Genomic DNA, 17,136 nt, shown 5'->3' with positions numbered 1-17,136 from the left:
CTAATATATATATATATATATATATATATTATATATATGATATACTATATATATATATATATATATATATATATATTATATAAATATCGTTTAACTATACTATATTTATCATTTATTTTTGACTAACCAGTAAATAAAAAAACATTTTCTTTTCTTTTATTTAAAAGAAATAATCGAAAGTTTGGAATTTCAAACCTTCACTCCCTTATACGTTTGATAATTGAGGAATATGCAGATATTAAGCTGACTATAAATATATAATATATATATATATATATATATTATTTTTTTGACTAGCTGTATTTGGTCACAGATCTGCTTTGGTAAAAGGTTTAAGGTCTTAAGCGCTTTCTCCAGAGGTGCGTCTCATGACTGCGGAGGGCCGCTCGTCACGCAGGTTCTTGAAGTAGATTTTGAGTCTCTGGGACTCGGAGGGACGTCTCCTGTTGAACTCCACTCTTGTCTGAGGGGTGGAGCAGCGGTCACTCTGCAGCAGCTGGAAGAGGCTGGCCATGTCCGGCCCCATCTTGGACATCAGATCGTTCCTGATGATGCTCACAGTCTCGTCATCACACTCCATGAGGCTGCGGAGCAGCTTGCTGTAGTATCTGTCAACAGAAAGACACCCAAGCGCTTAGCAGGCAAGTCCCAATGCATGTCTACAGACCACTACTTTTACAGTGTCACTGCATTCCATGCTGGTTTTTTACATAACTAATATCAAATCCAGAGGACGGAGAATCTTAAAAGAAATTGATAAAGCATTTCAATATCATTCAATTGTGAGTCTATTCAACGATCGATCGCTGCTGGACTAAATTATACCATATGATGTGTGCCAAACATTGTATGGGATTTATACGAGGCTCTATTTATTTTTACTAACACTGTCGCAAATGATAGAGCAAAAGCAGAGTTGGTAGATTGAAAGCAGAGTGTGAATTTTAAATTATAATACAGGATTTGTAGCCTAGCCCATAGCGCCACCTGGTGGACTTTTTTTTTTTTTTTTTAAATCACTGTTTCCCCAGCAACAACAATAAGCTCTCACATCGGCGTGCAAAGTACAGTGCAGTGCGCCATTGTGGAAACAAACAATATGGAAGACAGTCGGGAATATTGAAGAGGGGACAGGAGGGACTTTTGATCTACCAATGCAGTGCAGAACTGTAATGAGGCGGGGGCCTGCTCACCTGTTGGTGAAGTGGTTGGGCAGCTGAATGACCTCAGTGATGGCCTCGGTGTTGAGCTTGGCGACGCTGCAGATGTCCAGTTTGCTGTAGCACTCCTCCTGCACCTCTGAAATCATCCTCTGGAAGGTGGAGCACCTCCGGATAGTAAGGAACACCTTGGACGTGATGCCGTGAGCAATGCACTTTAAGCTCTCCTTCACAAAGACCTTGCCCTGTCGAGCGCAACACAGCCACACTTACAACAACACCGCAACAACAAAACACTCGCTGGGTCTGGACACCTTGGATAAAGGCATCTGCTAAATAAACAAATAATAAATGAAACTTTTCAAATCAACCCTGTGATTCCATTTCTTTCATACTGCAATATTCAAGTCATGCAAACCGGTTACAGTCCTAATAGTTTAGGAAATGGAACAGAATCAAACGGCCAGGGTTACCTGAGTGTTGAATTTAGCAGCGTTGTAGAGGAAGGACTTGCAGATGTCATACATGCCATCTGTGTCGCAGGTAGAGTTCTCCAAGCAGGCAAAAGCACCACAGCCCACTTGGAGGGCACTGTTCAAGCATCGGACCACTTCAGCTACAAAGAAAGATTACATTTAGAATATCGTATAAGGCTCTGTGCAATACAAGTGTATATCCACCTTGCAAAAGGTAAGAGAGGCTGGGGTAAAGATCAGTTTGCTGCTTATGGCATCCTGTGCTGTGTGAAGAATAATAAAACAGCAGTGCTAATCTTGAAGTGATTTCCAGTTAATGCAAACTATCCTTTGCAAGCCACATGATGAGATGTTTTTTCGATGGCTGTATCACATGAATATCAGGGTGTGCTATATATTATAAACTAATAGCAATCTAATTGTGGATTAAAAGGGCCTAGGTTACACCGGATAGCTAAAATGGTGTTCTAAGTGCCCTTAAGGCATCGTACAACGCCCTTCAATTTGAAAGGAGTCGGGTTTGAAACTCAGTGGCTCTGATTGTTCACCGACATAGTTAACAAAGAAACAGGAGCTTTGTGGTTAAGCAAAAAAAAAAACGACGAGTGATGTGTGATTAAGAGTTCAGACTTCTGCATTAAGTTTGTTTGGAAAGCAAGAAAGAAGGTGTGGTATCAATGTCTGATCCAAGTTTAACTACTAATTTAGGGCCGTTCCTGTTGTTCCAAGGCATAGTTCCATCATGACATCACCTGAGATGACTTTTAGGTTGGGTTTCCTCTAACTGCACTGAATTATCATACTGGCTTAAAATGACATAAAGATAAAGGCTTGTTTTTACAATAACACAAGTATTTCTTGGATTACAGAACAAAACGATTGGAACGCTCTTGAAAGAAGGGCTTGTTCAAGGTATAGACCTCTATTGTGTGGTGCTGGAGAGAACCCCCCCTCAACATAGAGATGTGATCCTTAATGAATCATAAATAAGATCTGGATGATTACCCAGAATAATGGGTGTCAGTGTCTCTGATGTGAGCTGACTAGCCCGGCAGGTTGGGGGCTCAGGAGAAATATAAGCGAAAAGCAAAATCAATAGACAATGAAGAATATTATTGCATCGTTCATTTTTAGCAGTGATTTGAAAAAAAAAAAAAAAAAAAAAAAAATCAACCCACGGAATTAACAATTTTAAGACTACTGCTTGACCCACATTGAGTGTAAACAGAAAAGCTTGGGTATACATTTTAAAGATTTGCAATCAGTTTAGAGATCTTTCACGAAATCAATAGAAAGCAAATAAAATATCTATTAATGGTACTTGTGTGTGTGTTTTAGGCTTTCATGGTATTCATACTGAGGGCTTTAAAGCTCTCTCTTTGATGGTGTAGCAGGATGACTGGCATGTGCCCAGTGTAAAGAGCCTGGCTGCAAACCAGTCACTAGATCTCAACCACTGTACCAGAGCCAGACTCTCTACCTTAGATAAAGGCGTCTGCTAAGTAAACAAATAATAATAATTACCTCATTCACCCTGGAGTCAGTCTGGCACAGACTCTTCTTACTAACCCTGTGCCACAGCAAGAATGTGTACAAAAGCACATTAAAAGGAATGGCCTCTATCAGCACAGCTGGGATGTGGACACGTTTTGTAAATCGCATCATTTTTTTAAAAAAATTTTTTTACCGTTAACTCATAGCATATACTATATTACTTTTGTACAAATTTAATATTTTGCAGTGAAAGGTAGGCAGGTATATATTGAAAGAACATAAACGGACGTCATTAAACAATGTGGAAGCAAACGTGCTGTAAAGCATGTCGGAGAAAGGGCTTTATGGGTGGCTCTGGAGAACAACAGTATGACTGTGTGTGGCTGATCGTTTCTTTATTGAAGTTGGCTCCAGTACTAGGTGTAATGTCTTGGTGAGACTTAATAATACCAGTAATGTTTTTGTCCTGGTTGGCAAATCATCTAATCTAACTAACAGAGTAGTGTAAATACCCAACACTGTTCATCAGTGAGATTAAATGTGCACAACTGTATTTTTACAGGGGTTTTGGATATAAGGTGCTCCCTCTTTATAAGGTGGTCTTTTATACTGTGGAACAGGCTATATGTCGGTACGGTTATGGCTCCCATTTGTCCCATAATGCCATTACACTAACACTAGTATACTTGTTTCAAGAGGAACGCAAACAGCATGGTCTCTTAAATGGGTCTTGAATGCAGCGTTCTAAAAGGCAGCACTGTATTTAGAGAACTACTTGTCCTATTGTGATGAAACTTGCTTAGCAACTTTATAATGTGTCGGACCATATTTGCAAAGACACTTTTTAAAAGGGAATCGAATCGTTTTTAACTAGTGTAAAAACCAGCAAGAAAAAAAAAAAAAAAAAAAAAATCTGAACTGATCTGTCTGTGACTAAATTGAAACACTTTGAAGTTGCCAGACAATTTGCCTTTTGGAATTGAACTTGCATTAAAACAGTAACGGAGCATGGCCGGCAAGAAAGTGTTTTTAGCTAACGTGACGTAACGGTACGGTTTTCCTCTATTGTTATAAAGCATGCTGAAACACTGAGTCACTATGTTTCCATAGCAACTAAGTACAAGAGGCAGTTTTGTAAATACCGGGCACGGTCTGACAAAGCAGCAGTTTTAAAAGACACAGGATTTCACTTCAGTAGACTGGTGTTTTAATTTGAACCCTCGTAAATAAATAAATAATAATAAAATGATAATGCTTGTTTTCAAGTTCAGGAAGCTACTGTGAAACTCCTTGCCAAAGGGAATGACTGTTTAAATCAGTTTAAATGTGCACATTATTGCAAAAATGGGGTATTATTATTATTATTATTATTATTATTATTATTCTTTTTTAAAGTTCAGAGCCATAGGTACTGGATTGTAATGTTCAAGTCTTTTTTTATGTGCATCATTCAGTTGCATTAAGCGATAGCTCTTTAAAAATATTCAATTCCAACACAATCCAACACAAATCAGTAGTTCACACAGCTTCTAAAGCGGAGGCTGGATAAGTATCCGCCACAGTGAAACATACTCCTTTTTCAATCTGCAAATACTGCTGTACAGGCTAGGTAGAATGGGTTACTAATGTGGCAATGCACCACAGGCTACACTATCATTATATCCTTTTATACTCCCTCCTGCTTTGGCGCTGGGCTGTGGGTACCCACTGGTGCTGACCTCCCAGACTGCTCTCAGGCCGGTAGTGATGACCCTGACAGCTGGTCAAGCTCTGCTCTGCTAGCAAGAGTTTCTGAAAGTGATCAACTGCAGACCAGTCCTGCATGAGTGATGTGCCTGTGAAGGCAGCTGAAATGATCTAGAACACTGCAGCACGTCTATATTGGGAGGAGAACAAAGGCTATTGCTATATACAAAACTGCTCCCACGCTCTGTTGTTGCACCGTTTGTTAAATCTCTATTATATATATGTGTGTGTATGTGTGTGTATGTATATATATATATATATATATATATATATATATATATATATATATATATATATATATATATATATATATGTAAAATTGTTGATATATATATTATATTATCACATATAAAAAGCATAAAATAAGCATTAAGTTTTAATTCACAATAATCACCACACTTCAATCCCCCGTATGCATTTAATTATACAAATATGCCTATTAACGAGTCCTCGGTATTGTACAGCAGTGCATTCATTCCATCCATCTGTTTGCTCCACGCGTATTGTGCAAATTAACTCCCTCATCAATCGAGCCACGGTTTTGACCAAGCTCATCAATACTGTCAAAGTGTACGCCTAACTCTGCACGTAGGTATCTACAGCTGTCCCTATGCTCTGAACTGTAATCCTATCCCGTCTGGCAGTGCCACATTCCCTGTAATGCTCCTGACTCTAGGGAATACCGGTACGGATGAAATTACCATAACAAAGTGTTAGTCAAAGCAATTCCAATACAATAATATTTAAACAGTGTACTGCGTTAATATAAAGTAAACAACCCTTCACCGATTCTCTATTCTGTGTAGTTTAACAAACACTGATTTTACTGTTTCTAAATCGCAAACGCGTTATAAAGAAAAAGGCAGCCGCTTACTTGAGCTGTGAATAGAGTCCCGTGTCCTCCGTGGCACTAAAGACTCGTTCTGGTCTATTTCATAAGCAGAGGCAAAAAGTACCAGGAGGAGGATGCCCGTCTTGTGCAGCATTGTTTGTGAAGCACCTTCAAGATTTTTCCCTTTTTTTCTGACAAAGGTTGATTTAATTTTCTTTTGCTTTGTTTTTTTTTTTTCTTTGCTAGACTTCAACGCTTCTATTCGTCCCAATTGCAGCCTTTTTGCTCTTGCATACTGCAGCCACCGCACGTACAGTTTATATAGGCATTTCTTATCTCGGTGGTAATCTGGAGCAAATCAGGAGCCAGCCGCTCCGTCCAATCAAATCTTTGTGTCTCACAACCGTCCATTCACAAACTCAAGAGCAGTGTTTCATTGAATGAATATTTTCCACTAAATTAAACTGCCCTTCCAATATTTTTTTTTTCTTTTTAAGTTAAGCTTTTGTAAAGAAAATTAACCCTTTTGTCTGCAATAGAAACCAAAAATATAGTCGGTGATCAGATTACTTTTTAAAAAGGTCACAGTTTTAGATAGTATTTGAATATTTATTAAAGGGGACTTTGTACCTGAATAAAACGGTTCTGTGTTCTTTCTTTTCCTTATATATATATATTATATATATATATATATATATATATATATATATATATATATATATATATATATATATATATATATATATATATATATATATATATATATATATATATACATGATATTCACACACACACACACACACACACACCTCAGTTGTACCGTTTAGGCTATTCAAGAGACCAACAATGAAAAGCCTGAAAGCATTTATACAAGTAAACCACAAACAATGTCGTTCAAAACAAGATATAGCATTTAAATTGATTCATCTGGGGGGGGGGGGGGGGATAATTAAATAACATGACTTGCAAATGGCACAATACTATACTACAAATATGACTTGAACACTTGCCCATACAGTATATGTACTCTTTTTAAAATAACTGTGCATTGTTATGCATTGCCAGAGGCATTAAACGTGGGTGGATCATGGTTTTTTTTTTTTTTTTTTTTTTTTGCTTGTTTGTTTTGTTTTAACCAGAAATGATGTGCCAAAAAACAGGGTTCCAGGCGTTCAAATATAAAACAGAACCAAGTGTGTTCTGTTTAGAATCATTAGAACCATTGTCATTGTCCTAAGGGGTTCCAAACTGATTACTTCACAATTCGTACCATAAATTAGGGATCCATACGTGAAGCATCTATTGAAGCATTTGATTTCACTTTTTTTTTTTTTATAACGGTATGTTGTACGCATAATTGACTCGAGTGCAACGTTCCTTAATATTATTTTTCCTTTCACAAAACAGTGTTGGAATTGGGATATTATTTAAACTACTTGTTTTACTGTAATTAATGACCAAATAATAATAATAATATAGGAGCAGCCCATACAATTTAACCTGCATTATGTCTATAATTTGGCACGCATGTGGTTAAAAACAAAGGATGCCCAAGTGCTCGTTCCTAACGTTAAAGATTGTCTTCTCATTCAACTCACGTCCCCTGTAGATGGAGGAAGGGAGAAAGGGGGAACCACTGAAAGGAACCGTCTGACACAGAATACAGTATAAGCTTAGTGAATTTAAAAGTCTGTTACCATAACTATAAAGAGCGCCTGTCTCTGCAGTGTTACACGCAGGGCATGCGGTAATGTAACGGGCAGGCTCAATGAAAATGACGAACGCCTGGCCGGCAGAGTTTCACGCTGTGCAGATCCTGGCTGCGATCGTGTGCAATGCTGCAGGTCGTCTTCTCTCGCTGCTGCCGCAAGAAAGATCCGTGCAGGACTCTAGGCTGCTCGGTAAAAGAGGAGGGTGCTTCTGGTTTAATTATCTTTTCTTACACGTGCCTACTCAATTTGGCAATATTAATCTGCCATCATTGTTCCGTCTGTATCGATACATATCTAGGCTATGTATGTATGTGTAGGTATGTACGAGTGAATGTATTGCGTGTTTTAATGCCCGTTGCACATATTCGACGGAGAGTTAATTATGATTCTCCAAATGCTATTGTTTCTTAATTCCTAACCTTTGAATTACATGCGTGTGTGTATAGCTACAGTATACAGTGCATTAGATAGATAGATATTTAGGGTGGGTGTGGGTGTAAAGACCCTCTTTTAAATCTGTCTTTAGCACTGCAGATTTGTGCGCTCAGATGCCCTTTTCCAATAAGGCAGCCGCTTTGCTTTCCCGCAACGGAATGGCGAAGCCCCCACCTCGAAGTAGGTTGCCTGCGCCAAACGTTTCTTCTGTGATCTGTAGGATTGATTTTGACTATCCTAGGAACACAACTAAACAGCAGTTACCTCAGGCGCCACGCACCATGCCGAGGTGCTGGCACGCCGAGTCCGTGTGCAGAGTGCCACAGGCAGGGTTCAGACCTGTGAATGTAAACACATTTACATCAACGCACTTGCATAAGGATGGTGCCTATACTGTCTACACATGCCTGTATATATTTATATTTGGTTAAAAAAAAAAGTTAATCTACACGTGTCTTATAAAGGGGGACCCAAAATGGGTCGGCTGTGGACCCCCAAATTTATCAGAACCGATACATTTTTTACAATATGTGCAACACTGTATTAACGCGAGGTGTGTATCATCCCTATGTTATTCCTGTTGACTGCAGTTTAGGTGAACACATATCTGATCTGCAAGCTTGTTTTGTTGCACGCTGTCTCGGTGGTTATTATCAAAGCAGATCGATTCTGAAGAATCTATTCTTAGAACTAGAGAAATAATGAGGACTATTAACCTAAGGCTCTGTACATCTCTACAGTGTGTAATATAACATCTCCCCCTGTCCGTTTACAATTAATTACCCCTGACGGTATTACATTGCAGTTTACAGAATGTCATTTTGTTGCACTGGGTATAGCTTTTGGCAGAGAATAATGCGCAATTTTGAATTCACTACTCATGTGTTAAAAGGGGCACCCAGAACTTTTTTTTTTTTTAATCTATAGCTGATCTATGCATATGAAAGAAGGTCATATCCTTTTTAGATGCAGGCAAGATATAATGACAAATTATGTCATTATTGATTTGAGGAAAGATATACATAAACAATTAACTCGTGGGCGTCGTGCGTAAAAGACACGTCAAGGAAAGTATGCAGTTAGCTGCAATGGAATTGCTTTGACTTTACAAATGATATAATAGTACGTGCTCCAATGCAATACATATTTGAAAATAGTTTCCTAATGAACAATGAGTTTGTTTTTTGCTCGTTGTTTTGGGCTGTTGTCAACGATACATCGGTCCCATAGACATTCTTAGAGTGATCATAATATGTTACTGTACGCGTTTCGTTTGAGCTCATATGGGATCAAACAATCGACGAACTTTGGGATGTAACAAGAGACCTTAAACGACTCGACATCTGGAAGAGACTAAGTAGTTAATAGGAATTGTTTTAATTTAGCTTTCTCGTGCTTCTGATACGCATCTAACTATGACCCAGCTCTGGAAACAGAGGCTCTCCGAATATGCGCGCAATCAGGAATCAATTCACGCTGTGAAGACTGACACCCATCATTGACCGGTTTCCTGATCTCCGCAATACCATCAGATGTATAGTTGTTAGAAAATATTATTGTGAAGTTAAGCTGTTTTTAGTTTTATAAATGAAAACAGTGATGACAATTGCTGCATTTACCTTTTAAAAGGTTATGGTCAAAAGTGATAAAGTCTCAAACAGTTGAATTTGGTTGCGTGGGCATACGCCCTATTGATTTCCCATCTATGTATTCAAAGCTTTAGCTCCTATAACGTTTTTCATCCGATATACCACTGAGCAGACAGTGCAAGATGTAAGTCAAAAATCGTCCAAACCAAATGAATCTGTATATATAGAATGATGGACGTTAGATTTAGATTTTGAACTGAGTCTATGATGTACAGTATATATGAAAACGCACGCAGGGCATTTGTGAAGTTTAGATTTGGAATTCTGTTTGTACTATTGCACTTTCATCTTGGTCAAGTTAACGGTGCCACACATCATGGAAAGTTTATTGTGGCTTCTTTATAGTGATCCCCATGCAGCCGTGTCGCAGCCCGGAGCAAACGTTTGATTGCGGGTTAAAAATACAAAACACGCATCTTGTTTTGGTTAAGAATTTGAAAGACTTATACCGTTTAGTAACTTGTTTGTTTCTGTTCAACCACTGTTCTGTGGAAAATTGTTTCAGGGCAAATATACGCTCACACACTCGCCCTGCAGAATAGCGTACCATTAAAACAGAGCTGTACGGTATCTGGGTTTCTTAAGTAATTATAATTTGCTTTATCTAAGTTTTTTTTATACATTATATATATATACATTATATATATATATATATATATATATATATATATATATATATATATATATAGAGAGAGAGAGAGAGAGAGAGTTTAGCTACGGCTTTTAAACAGCAGCTGCAAAACAAAGTACAAACGCAACCGTGATGATTTTTTGCTGCCCTCGCTTAGACGAAATAAATAGTACATCTGGTAAAGAAACTCATTGATTGCTTTCACTGACAGACATATTATTATTTGATCTGCCTTCTGGGGCACATAACTGCTTCAAGATTATCAAAGCACGGACATGCTTGTTGACCAAGTCTGTGGTATATCTACATCTAAAATAAGTACACTAATATATATATATATATACATATATATATATATATATATATATATATATATATATATATATATATATACATACATACATACAGGCAGGAATCCAGTATTATATTTCTCAGAATTGATCAGTGTTTATTTTAAAGGGGTGTTTAGTTTATTGATGTAACAGCTGTATTTACCTTGAATTTGATTTTTAGTGGGTGTTTTTTTTTTTTTTTTTTTTTTTGGCAGTAGTATATGTTTAACAAAATTAAGAACTTTCATAGAGCATGACGTTTGTTTTTAAAATCTGTATGTTTTTGACGGGTTATATCCTATCACAGTCGGCCTGCTCTGAACAGGAATGGATTTCAACATTCGGTCCATCCTTTCAAGGTGTGAGGATCCGGTACCCGAGTAAGACAGCTGGTGTTGTACTGGACAAATCGATACAGTTGGATCTAAACGCATATCCAATATATTTTATATGGCAGAGGTGCAGGTTCATTTGTCCAGTGATACCTAGAATATTAGATATTTAATCAATGCAGATATAACAAGGAGACAGTTCTTGAGTGCAGTAGACCCTACTGTGTTTTGAGTACAATAAAAACTACATTGGAACTAATAAGGATCTTAAATATCGTGTAATGCAACATCCTCATTTGGGTATCACCTTGTTTGGGTATCTTTGCATTTTATGTAGGTGCTTTTTATATACAGTTAATACCATGGTACTGGATAACCAAGAAGTAAAGTGCCAGGGGCACTTGCCAGAAGAGGAATGTAATGAAGCAAGGAAGAAGTTAGTAATAAAACCAAATGGCTTGTCTTATATAAGGAGCAACGAGTGCAGGAATTGATTAAACATTGAACAGGAAAAAACCCATTACACAGACCATTTCTCTACGAAATGAATGGCTGTGTATACTGTGGATGAGTCAGGCAGTTGTTAGAAATATAAAGCAGGTAGGGGTATGTTGTAGCTATTTATGGGCACGTTTCTGGAGGTGGGTTATAAAGGTTATGCTTGATGTTTTAATAGGAAACCCTCTTCCGTTAGAATCCAAGGCCGTGCAGGTTTTATAACCCTCAGGTGCGTCACAAACTAAATGAAATCTGCTGCTCACCGCAGCCAGAGAGCTGCTGATTATCACAAACCTGAATAGCGTGCAAAACTTCGGCAAGACAAAACTAGCCTGGAGGAATGAGAAGATGCATAAAAAAAAAAATTAAACTATTGGAAGTTTTTGATCCAGCTGAAATCAATTCTACACTTTAATGTAGTGCCTTGAGGTTTGACGCTGTGCTTTCAGTATTAATGTGTCGTCTTTGAAACCTTCCCCAGGCTTAATGAAATGAGTTTGAATGTGTTGGCAATGGGAGCCTCTTACAGAAGAATGGTCCTTGTGAAGCATCAGTCATTTGTACACTCCTGAATATGGAAGCACCTGCCAGCCAAGCACCTACAGTCAGTTCTCTATCCAAGCATTGTAACTGTCTTGCAACAGGGAGATGCAGCTTTTATATAGTGCACAAATACATGTCAGGGATGCAGTTAATCAGTACTGGAATGGACAGTCTGTTTAGATAAGTGTGTGCTGCATAGTTTTTTCCAGTTTTGAGTCCAACCCCTGTAGAATATGCATCTCGCTGTGTAGTGTACACAGCAAAAACACCAGCTAATACATGAGGTGAGATAGGACTGCTGCACGGTGTATTTGAACAAGTAGCAATGCCACTGCCGACCACTAGAGTGAGACACATTCTGTGCTTGTGGAAATCCTGCCGGCAGGTGATGAGCTGGGTTTAAGAAAAAGTACAGTTGGTTTGATACAGTAGTCTCCGCCTACAGGAACACCAAAGAGAACACTTCGGCTCAGGGATGATCAGGGGCTTAGATCGGCCAGTAGGGTGTCCTCAGCTCACTGCACCCTTGTAGTCTGGCCTGGCGGCTGCGGGCTTGCCTGTAAGCTGCCCAGAGCTGCGTTATCCTCTGAGGTGGCTGCATGGCTGATGGTACATTTAGTTTGTCAGTTTATTAACATACCCTGGTCTATTGCTTTTCTCATACTTATTCTGTTCATTTAATCTGTTGATGCACATGCATCATGACTTAAGTAATACATACATTTGTATTTATTGATTAATTTAATGATTAGCCTTGGTATATTTTGCCCAGTGGTCTTAGAGAACACTTCGCTTGATTCCCGAGGGGTGTCCTCTTAGCCAGAGTCTGCTGTATTAGCAAAAGCCATTTTCGTTGTGTGATCTTTGCTTGTATGGCTGAGACTGGTCAGGTGATCTGTTCTAGACAAGTCCAAACCATACTGGACAAAAGCAGTTCAGAACCCGATCAGAAAACCCACAGTTACTGCAGTTGTCCACCTGGGGGTGCTCTGCCAAGGTAAAAAAAAAAAAAATACTGTTTTCTATATTGGTGTTTTTCTCAAAACTGCACATTTTGAGAGCTTTATTGTGAATGGAAGCGTACAACCAGGAGGCTTTTTAGAATTAATGCAAAATAAAGATTCTTACAAGGGATGAACCAAAAAATTGGAAACTCCATGAATTATTGAGGGAAAAATCATGCATCCATTCTGAACAATTGAAACACCCTGGCCTTGTCACATTGAATTGGTGTCCTCCTGGTGGCCCATGATGACCCTACACTCTTTTAAAGGTGTTCCAGCATGGTTTTATACCTGTACATGCCCCATTGTAGAAACTAAGTTCAGTATAGTTTAATGCATTATTATTCTCCCCCCCCTCCCCTCTTAAAGAAAAGCCTGCTCCTGTTCAACTTCTTTTCTGCGTCACAGGGGTCTGCTAATAACATCACAACGCAAAATGAATTGTATCACATCAGCAGGCTGGTCATTGAGAAAAATCTCATAGTGTTACAAGACCATGTTTCAGTACTGGCATGATCTCCAGGGTGAGATCCTTACTGCTCTGACACGGGTGTTATGTGCAGCAATGAGGCACGGACTGGAACAAGAAATGAAACAAAGATAATTTATTAGAGTTCTAGAGTGTAGGATTGACAGGAGTTTGGAAATGTGGTCACGCTTTGTTTCACTAGATTAGACATCAACATGTAATTTCATCTTTCAGTGGCACACCTGTGTATACACTAGCAACCTATTTATAAACGACAACCCCCCCCCCCCCCCCTCTCCGCTTGTTATTTAACCCCTTAAAGAAGTAGTAGCGTTACACGTCCCCACCTGTTGCTGCAACTGTTTAAATAACATACCTGTCATTTCATTAACATCCTGACATGTCCGCTCTAGTGCACTGATAGTGTGAGGATTATTGCCCACATTGTCAAACGGGCACCACAGCAATAACGATCCATGATGTGGTACAGAACAGAAAAGCCTGAGCACTTATGTTATTTATTCTTTAATCTCTCTTCCTCCTTAGATTTTTAGAGGATCTCAAACCCCAGTGCACTAGAGCAGACATTTTGAAAAAAGCTTTGAAACAGACTTTAAAGTTCTAAGTGTCAAAAGTTGTCAGGATGTTAACAATGAAAAGTTATTTACAGTCGAAGCAGCAAGTGGGGACATATTTTAATTTCAAATGTATTTCATGATGAAACCATTTGAACAGCCACTCAATTCCTTGTGTACCTTAAGGCAACAGGGCTACACTTGAAGACGTCAGTGCCCTAACTTAAGTCCCGCTTTTCTGAAGCCAATGAAAAGCATTTTAGGTTCTGTAGTTGCACGAGTTAGCAGTTTGTAGCTCAGACTAGGTTCCATGAATACTGCTATATTGTTGTGCTGAAGATATTACTTTTTTTTAAACAAGAATTAACACCAGGAAGCGACAGTTTATAATATACTTTAATTTATAAAAATCAGAACAGGACAAAGGCAAAGACCAGTACAACAATGCAAGCACTAGGAAGCTGAGTTCAGTTATATGACCTTTTCATTTTTGAATGTTTTTAATGCACATATTTCTTCGCTGTCTCACCACGCAGTTTAAAAGATTTATTTTTACGGTGAAGCGCCACGTGAAGAGTGTAGGATTGGGAGGAATTTTGGCAAGCGTCTTGTTTTCCTGCAAACTTATGTTACCTGCGTTGATTACAAATAAAAATGCTGGCTTTTATGTGCTTTACTGCTCAAATGTCAAACATTTGCCCCCCCTCCCCTGCAATTACAGACCTTTACGAGTTGCTCAACGACTGCAGTTTGCCGACGTCCTTTTTGAGTTAAATCTGCCTGAACTTGCCCCAGCACATTTTTCCATTTATGTAATGCTGAAATCCCACACAAATTCAGTTTGGCAAGAATTACTTTGCAACTGCTTTGTGTGCAAGCTCCTCTCCCACGGATTCAATACAGGTCAGCCTGTAGACTCAAGCATCTATCTGCAGGGTTCCTTCCCAGTGTCAGCATTGATAAGAGCTGATGTTTAATCAGCTTGCTATACAAACGGTCTCCCCCATTGGCTTCTGCAATTCCAATTAATACCAGACTTGCTTGTTCTGATTAGAACCAGATCCAAGCTATGCATATAAAGAAAAAACGTTTCCAGTCACGTATACAAAGTGTTTTTTTTATTTATCCTAGCAGTGAAATGTTTATATACTGTCCTAAAATGTGTCCATTTTAAAAAAATATCAATGTGACCTCTCTGACTGACTGGAAAAGTCACTGTCACATGATATGAATGAAACGAGGAAGGTTCCACCAACAGAACCACCCAGAATGATGCCAAACACCATTCAATATTAATGGAAATAAAGAAATAAATGACTTGCTCTTTAAGCAGTGACAGTTGAGGTATTTCCTGTGGAGTAATGATTGTCAGGGAGAGTTGGTGACCCAAATGAACAACCAGACGTTTATTAGTTCTCCTGGAAACTATCTTGGCTGAGGTCATTATTGCTATGTTTTTAAATACATTTAAAACCTTTACTCTTGTTTCAGGAGCTCACATTTGGGAGTCTTTCATTCTGCACTGGGACATATGAGCAGAAATCGATGAGATTAATCAATGCTTGTTTTAGTTCCAAACGTTCTGTCAGGTTTAAAATTTAAAGTGTTACCCTTGTGTCTTCTCAAACCGTAATTAATAAGATAACGAGCAAGTAGATTCAAATGTCTTTTGAACAGCTTTTTTTATATTTTCACCTGGCTTTGAGCTTGTCCTGTAGAATCCTAATGCAGGGTCCGAACAGCCGCCTTCAATCCAAACAAAGAAATCATGCGACTATGTGACCTTTTAACTCTGTCTGCCCCGCCTGCTCTGTCTGTATATCTGTGCAAAGTGGGCGGGGCCAGCAGAGTTGAGATGATTTGAACGGGAAAGGCTGTTCAGTGATTCTCCAGACAAATAAAATAATACAAGCTCAATACTCAGGGATGGAACTAAGCGTCTCATTGCATAGCAGTTTAAGCAGACACACCTGAGCTTGTTACCTGTACACCACGGCTAATCAAGCTCTTAGTACTACCTGGAGTGGGTGAAACTGCTATGCAATAGGAGTCTTATTTCCGTCCCTGAATTTACTGGAGTTACAGAATCATTCAGAGTGATTGAATGCAACAGTAAGGGAATATAAAAAAAAAAAAGCAATTCAATTGACATTTGAAGCTACATTCTAATTTTACTGCATTTCAACTGGTTGGGGTAGCTGTCTGCTTGTCTTTTTACGAATGACAGGCAAAATGACACTCAAACTTGCATATGACTAATTGTAGGAATGACAGCTCAGGACTGCTGAAGCATTCTCCACAGTGGTGACTGAAGGATTTCGTATGGTGTTGCCCAAGAAAAACATTGAAGCTGCGTTTTTCCCCCCCTGTAACGCAGCCAGAGAAAATCAGATTACATGAAAGGTGGTGATACATCCCCTCAGTCTGTCCTTCCACCCACAATTAATAAAGCCCCAGTGGGCCTGTGTGCTCTTTCATCAAGAACCTACTGCTGACAACACATTGCCAGGATTCAGCTACTGATGCGTGGCAACTGATTCGCTGAAACTTTCAAGTGGTTTTTGTGATGACTGACACTGTTGTAAATAATGCTTTTGAAGGCAGACATGTTTGCTGATCTACTTTTAACACAACCTAATCAACATTCTTATTAAAAACAACCTTTGCTACGCTTGACAATGGAAAATTGTACTGGTGTGTGCGCTTCGATCTTGTTTAACTGATACATTGTACAAACTGTTTTAATATCTGAGCAGTAGGTGTGACTATCAAGAGTTTGCTAACAAAAAAAGGGGAGGCATTTTACATTAAAACACAGTGTTGACACAAATATACCTTTTTTTTCTGTAGAACTGAAAATATACCATGGTACTATTGCTTTGATTACATTTCATGAAGTCAAGACTACCAAGCTGTAATACTTGACATTATCCAACTTTGTGCTACTTTATCAGCACATTTTAGTACTGTACAACAATATTCTAGTCTTCCATCTTTGTGATATGAATTGGGGGTAGAAATTAGTCGTGAAACTGATAAATGATATTAACCAGAGTGGGATATATAACTGAAGTAATATTAGCAGGAGCTTTCCTCATGACTTCCATTAAACATTTAAATGTGGTGATGCTTGGAGGGTGATATTAAGAGCATGTTTAATAAAATACATTTTAAAATGGTCATAAAATCAAAGGACAATCACATGTTGCTACAAAGAAAGACTAACTTTAAAAAAATAAAATAAAAAA

At 38.5% G+C, this 17,136-nt stretch overlaps 1 protein-coding gene across 1 annotated transcript; it reads right to left on the bottom strand.

Moving 5' to 3' along the window:
* Nucleotides 1–284: 284 nt before the first annotated feature.
* LOC121303201 (stanniocalcin-1-like) lies at nt 285–5,987 on the bottom strand. The gene is made up of 4 exons (XM_041233757.1): nt 5,751–5,987; nt 1,634–1,776; nt 1,194–1,405; nt 285–608 (listed from the first exon to the last, which is right to left on the bottom strand). Exons 1-4 carry the CDS (start codon nt 5,860–5,862, stop codon nt 341–343), a joined length of 735 nt encoding a protein of 244 aa, XP_041089691.1. The 5' UTR covers nt 5,863–5,987; the 3' UTR covers nt 285–340.
* Nucleotides 5,988–17,136: the final 11,149 nt, after the last annotated feature.

Source organism: Polyodon spathula, chromosome 31 (genome assembly GCF_017654505.1).
Source record: "Polyodon spathula isolate WHYD16114869_AA chromosome 31, ASM1765450v1, whole genome shotgun sequence".
Classification (NCBI taxonomy): domain Eukaryota; kingdom Metazoa; phylum Chordata; class Actinopteri; order Acipenseriformes; family Polyodontidae; genus Polyodon; species Polyodon spathula.
Note: the sequence above shows the minus strand (reverse complement) of the source record. Positions and strands in the feature narration are given on the sequence as shown.

Coding starts and splice junctions, on each gene's coding strand:
- LOC121303201 (XM_041233757.1), bottom strand. CDS start 5,862: ATGCTGCACAAGACGGGCATCCTCCTCCTGGTACTTTTTGCCTCTGCT. Junction 1,406..1,633: donor CTGCTAAATTCAACACTCAG/GTAACCCTGGCC, acceptor TGCGCTCGACAG/GGCAAGGTCTTTGTGAAGGA. Junction 609..1,193: donor CCCAACCACTTCACCAACAG/GTGAGCAGGCCC, acceptor TTCTGTTGACAG/ATACTACAGCAAGCTGCTCC.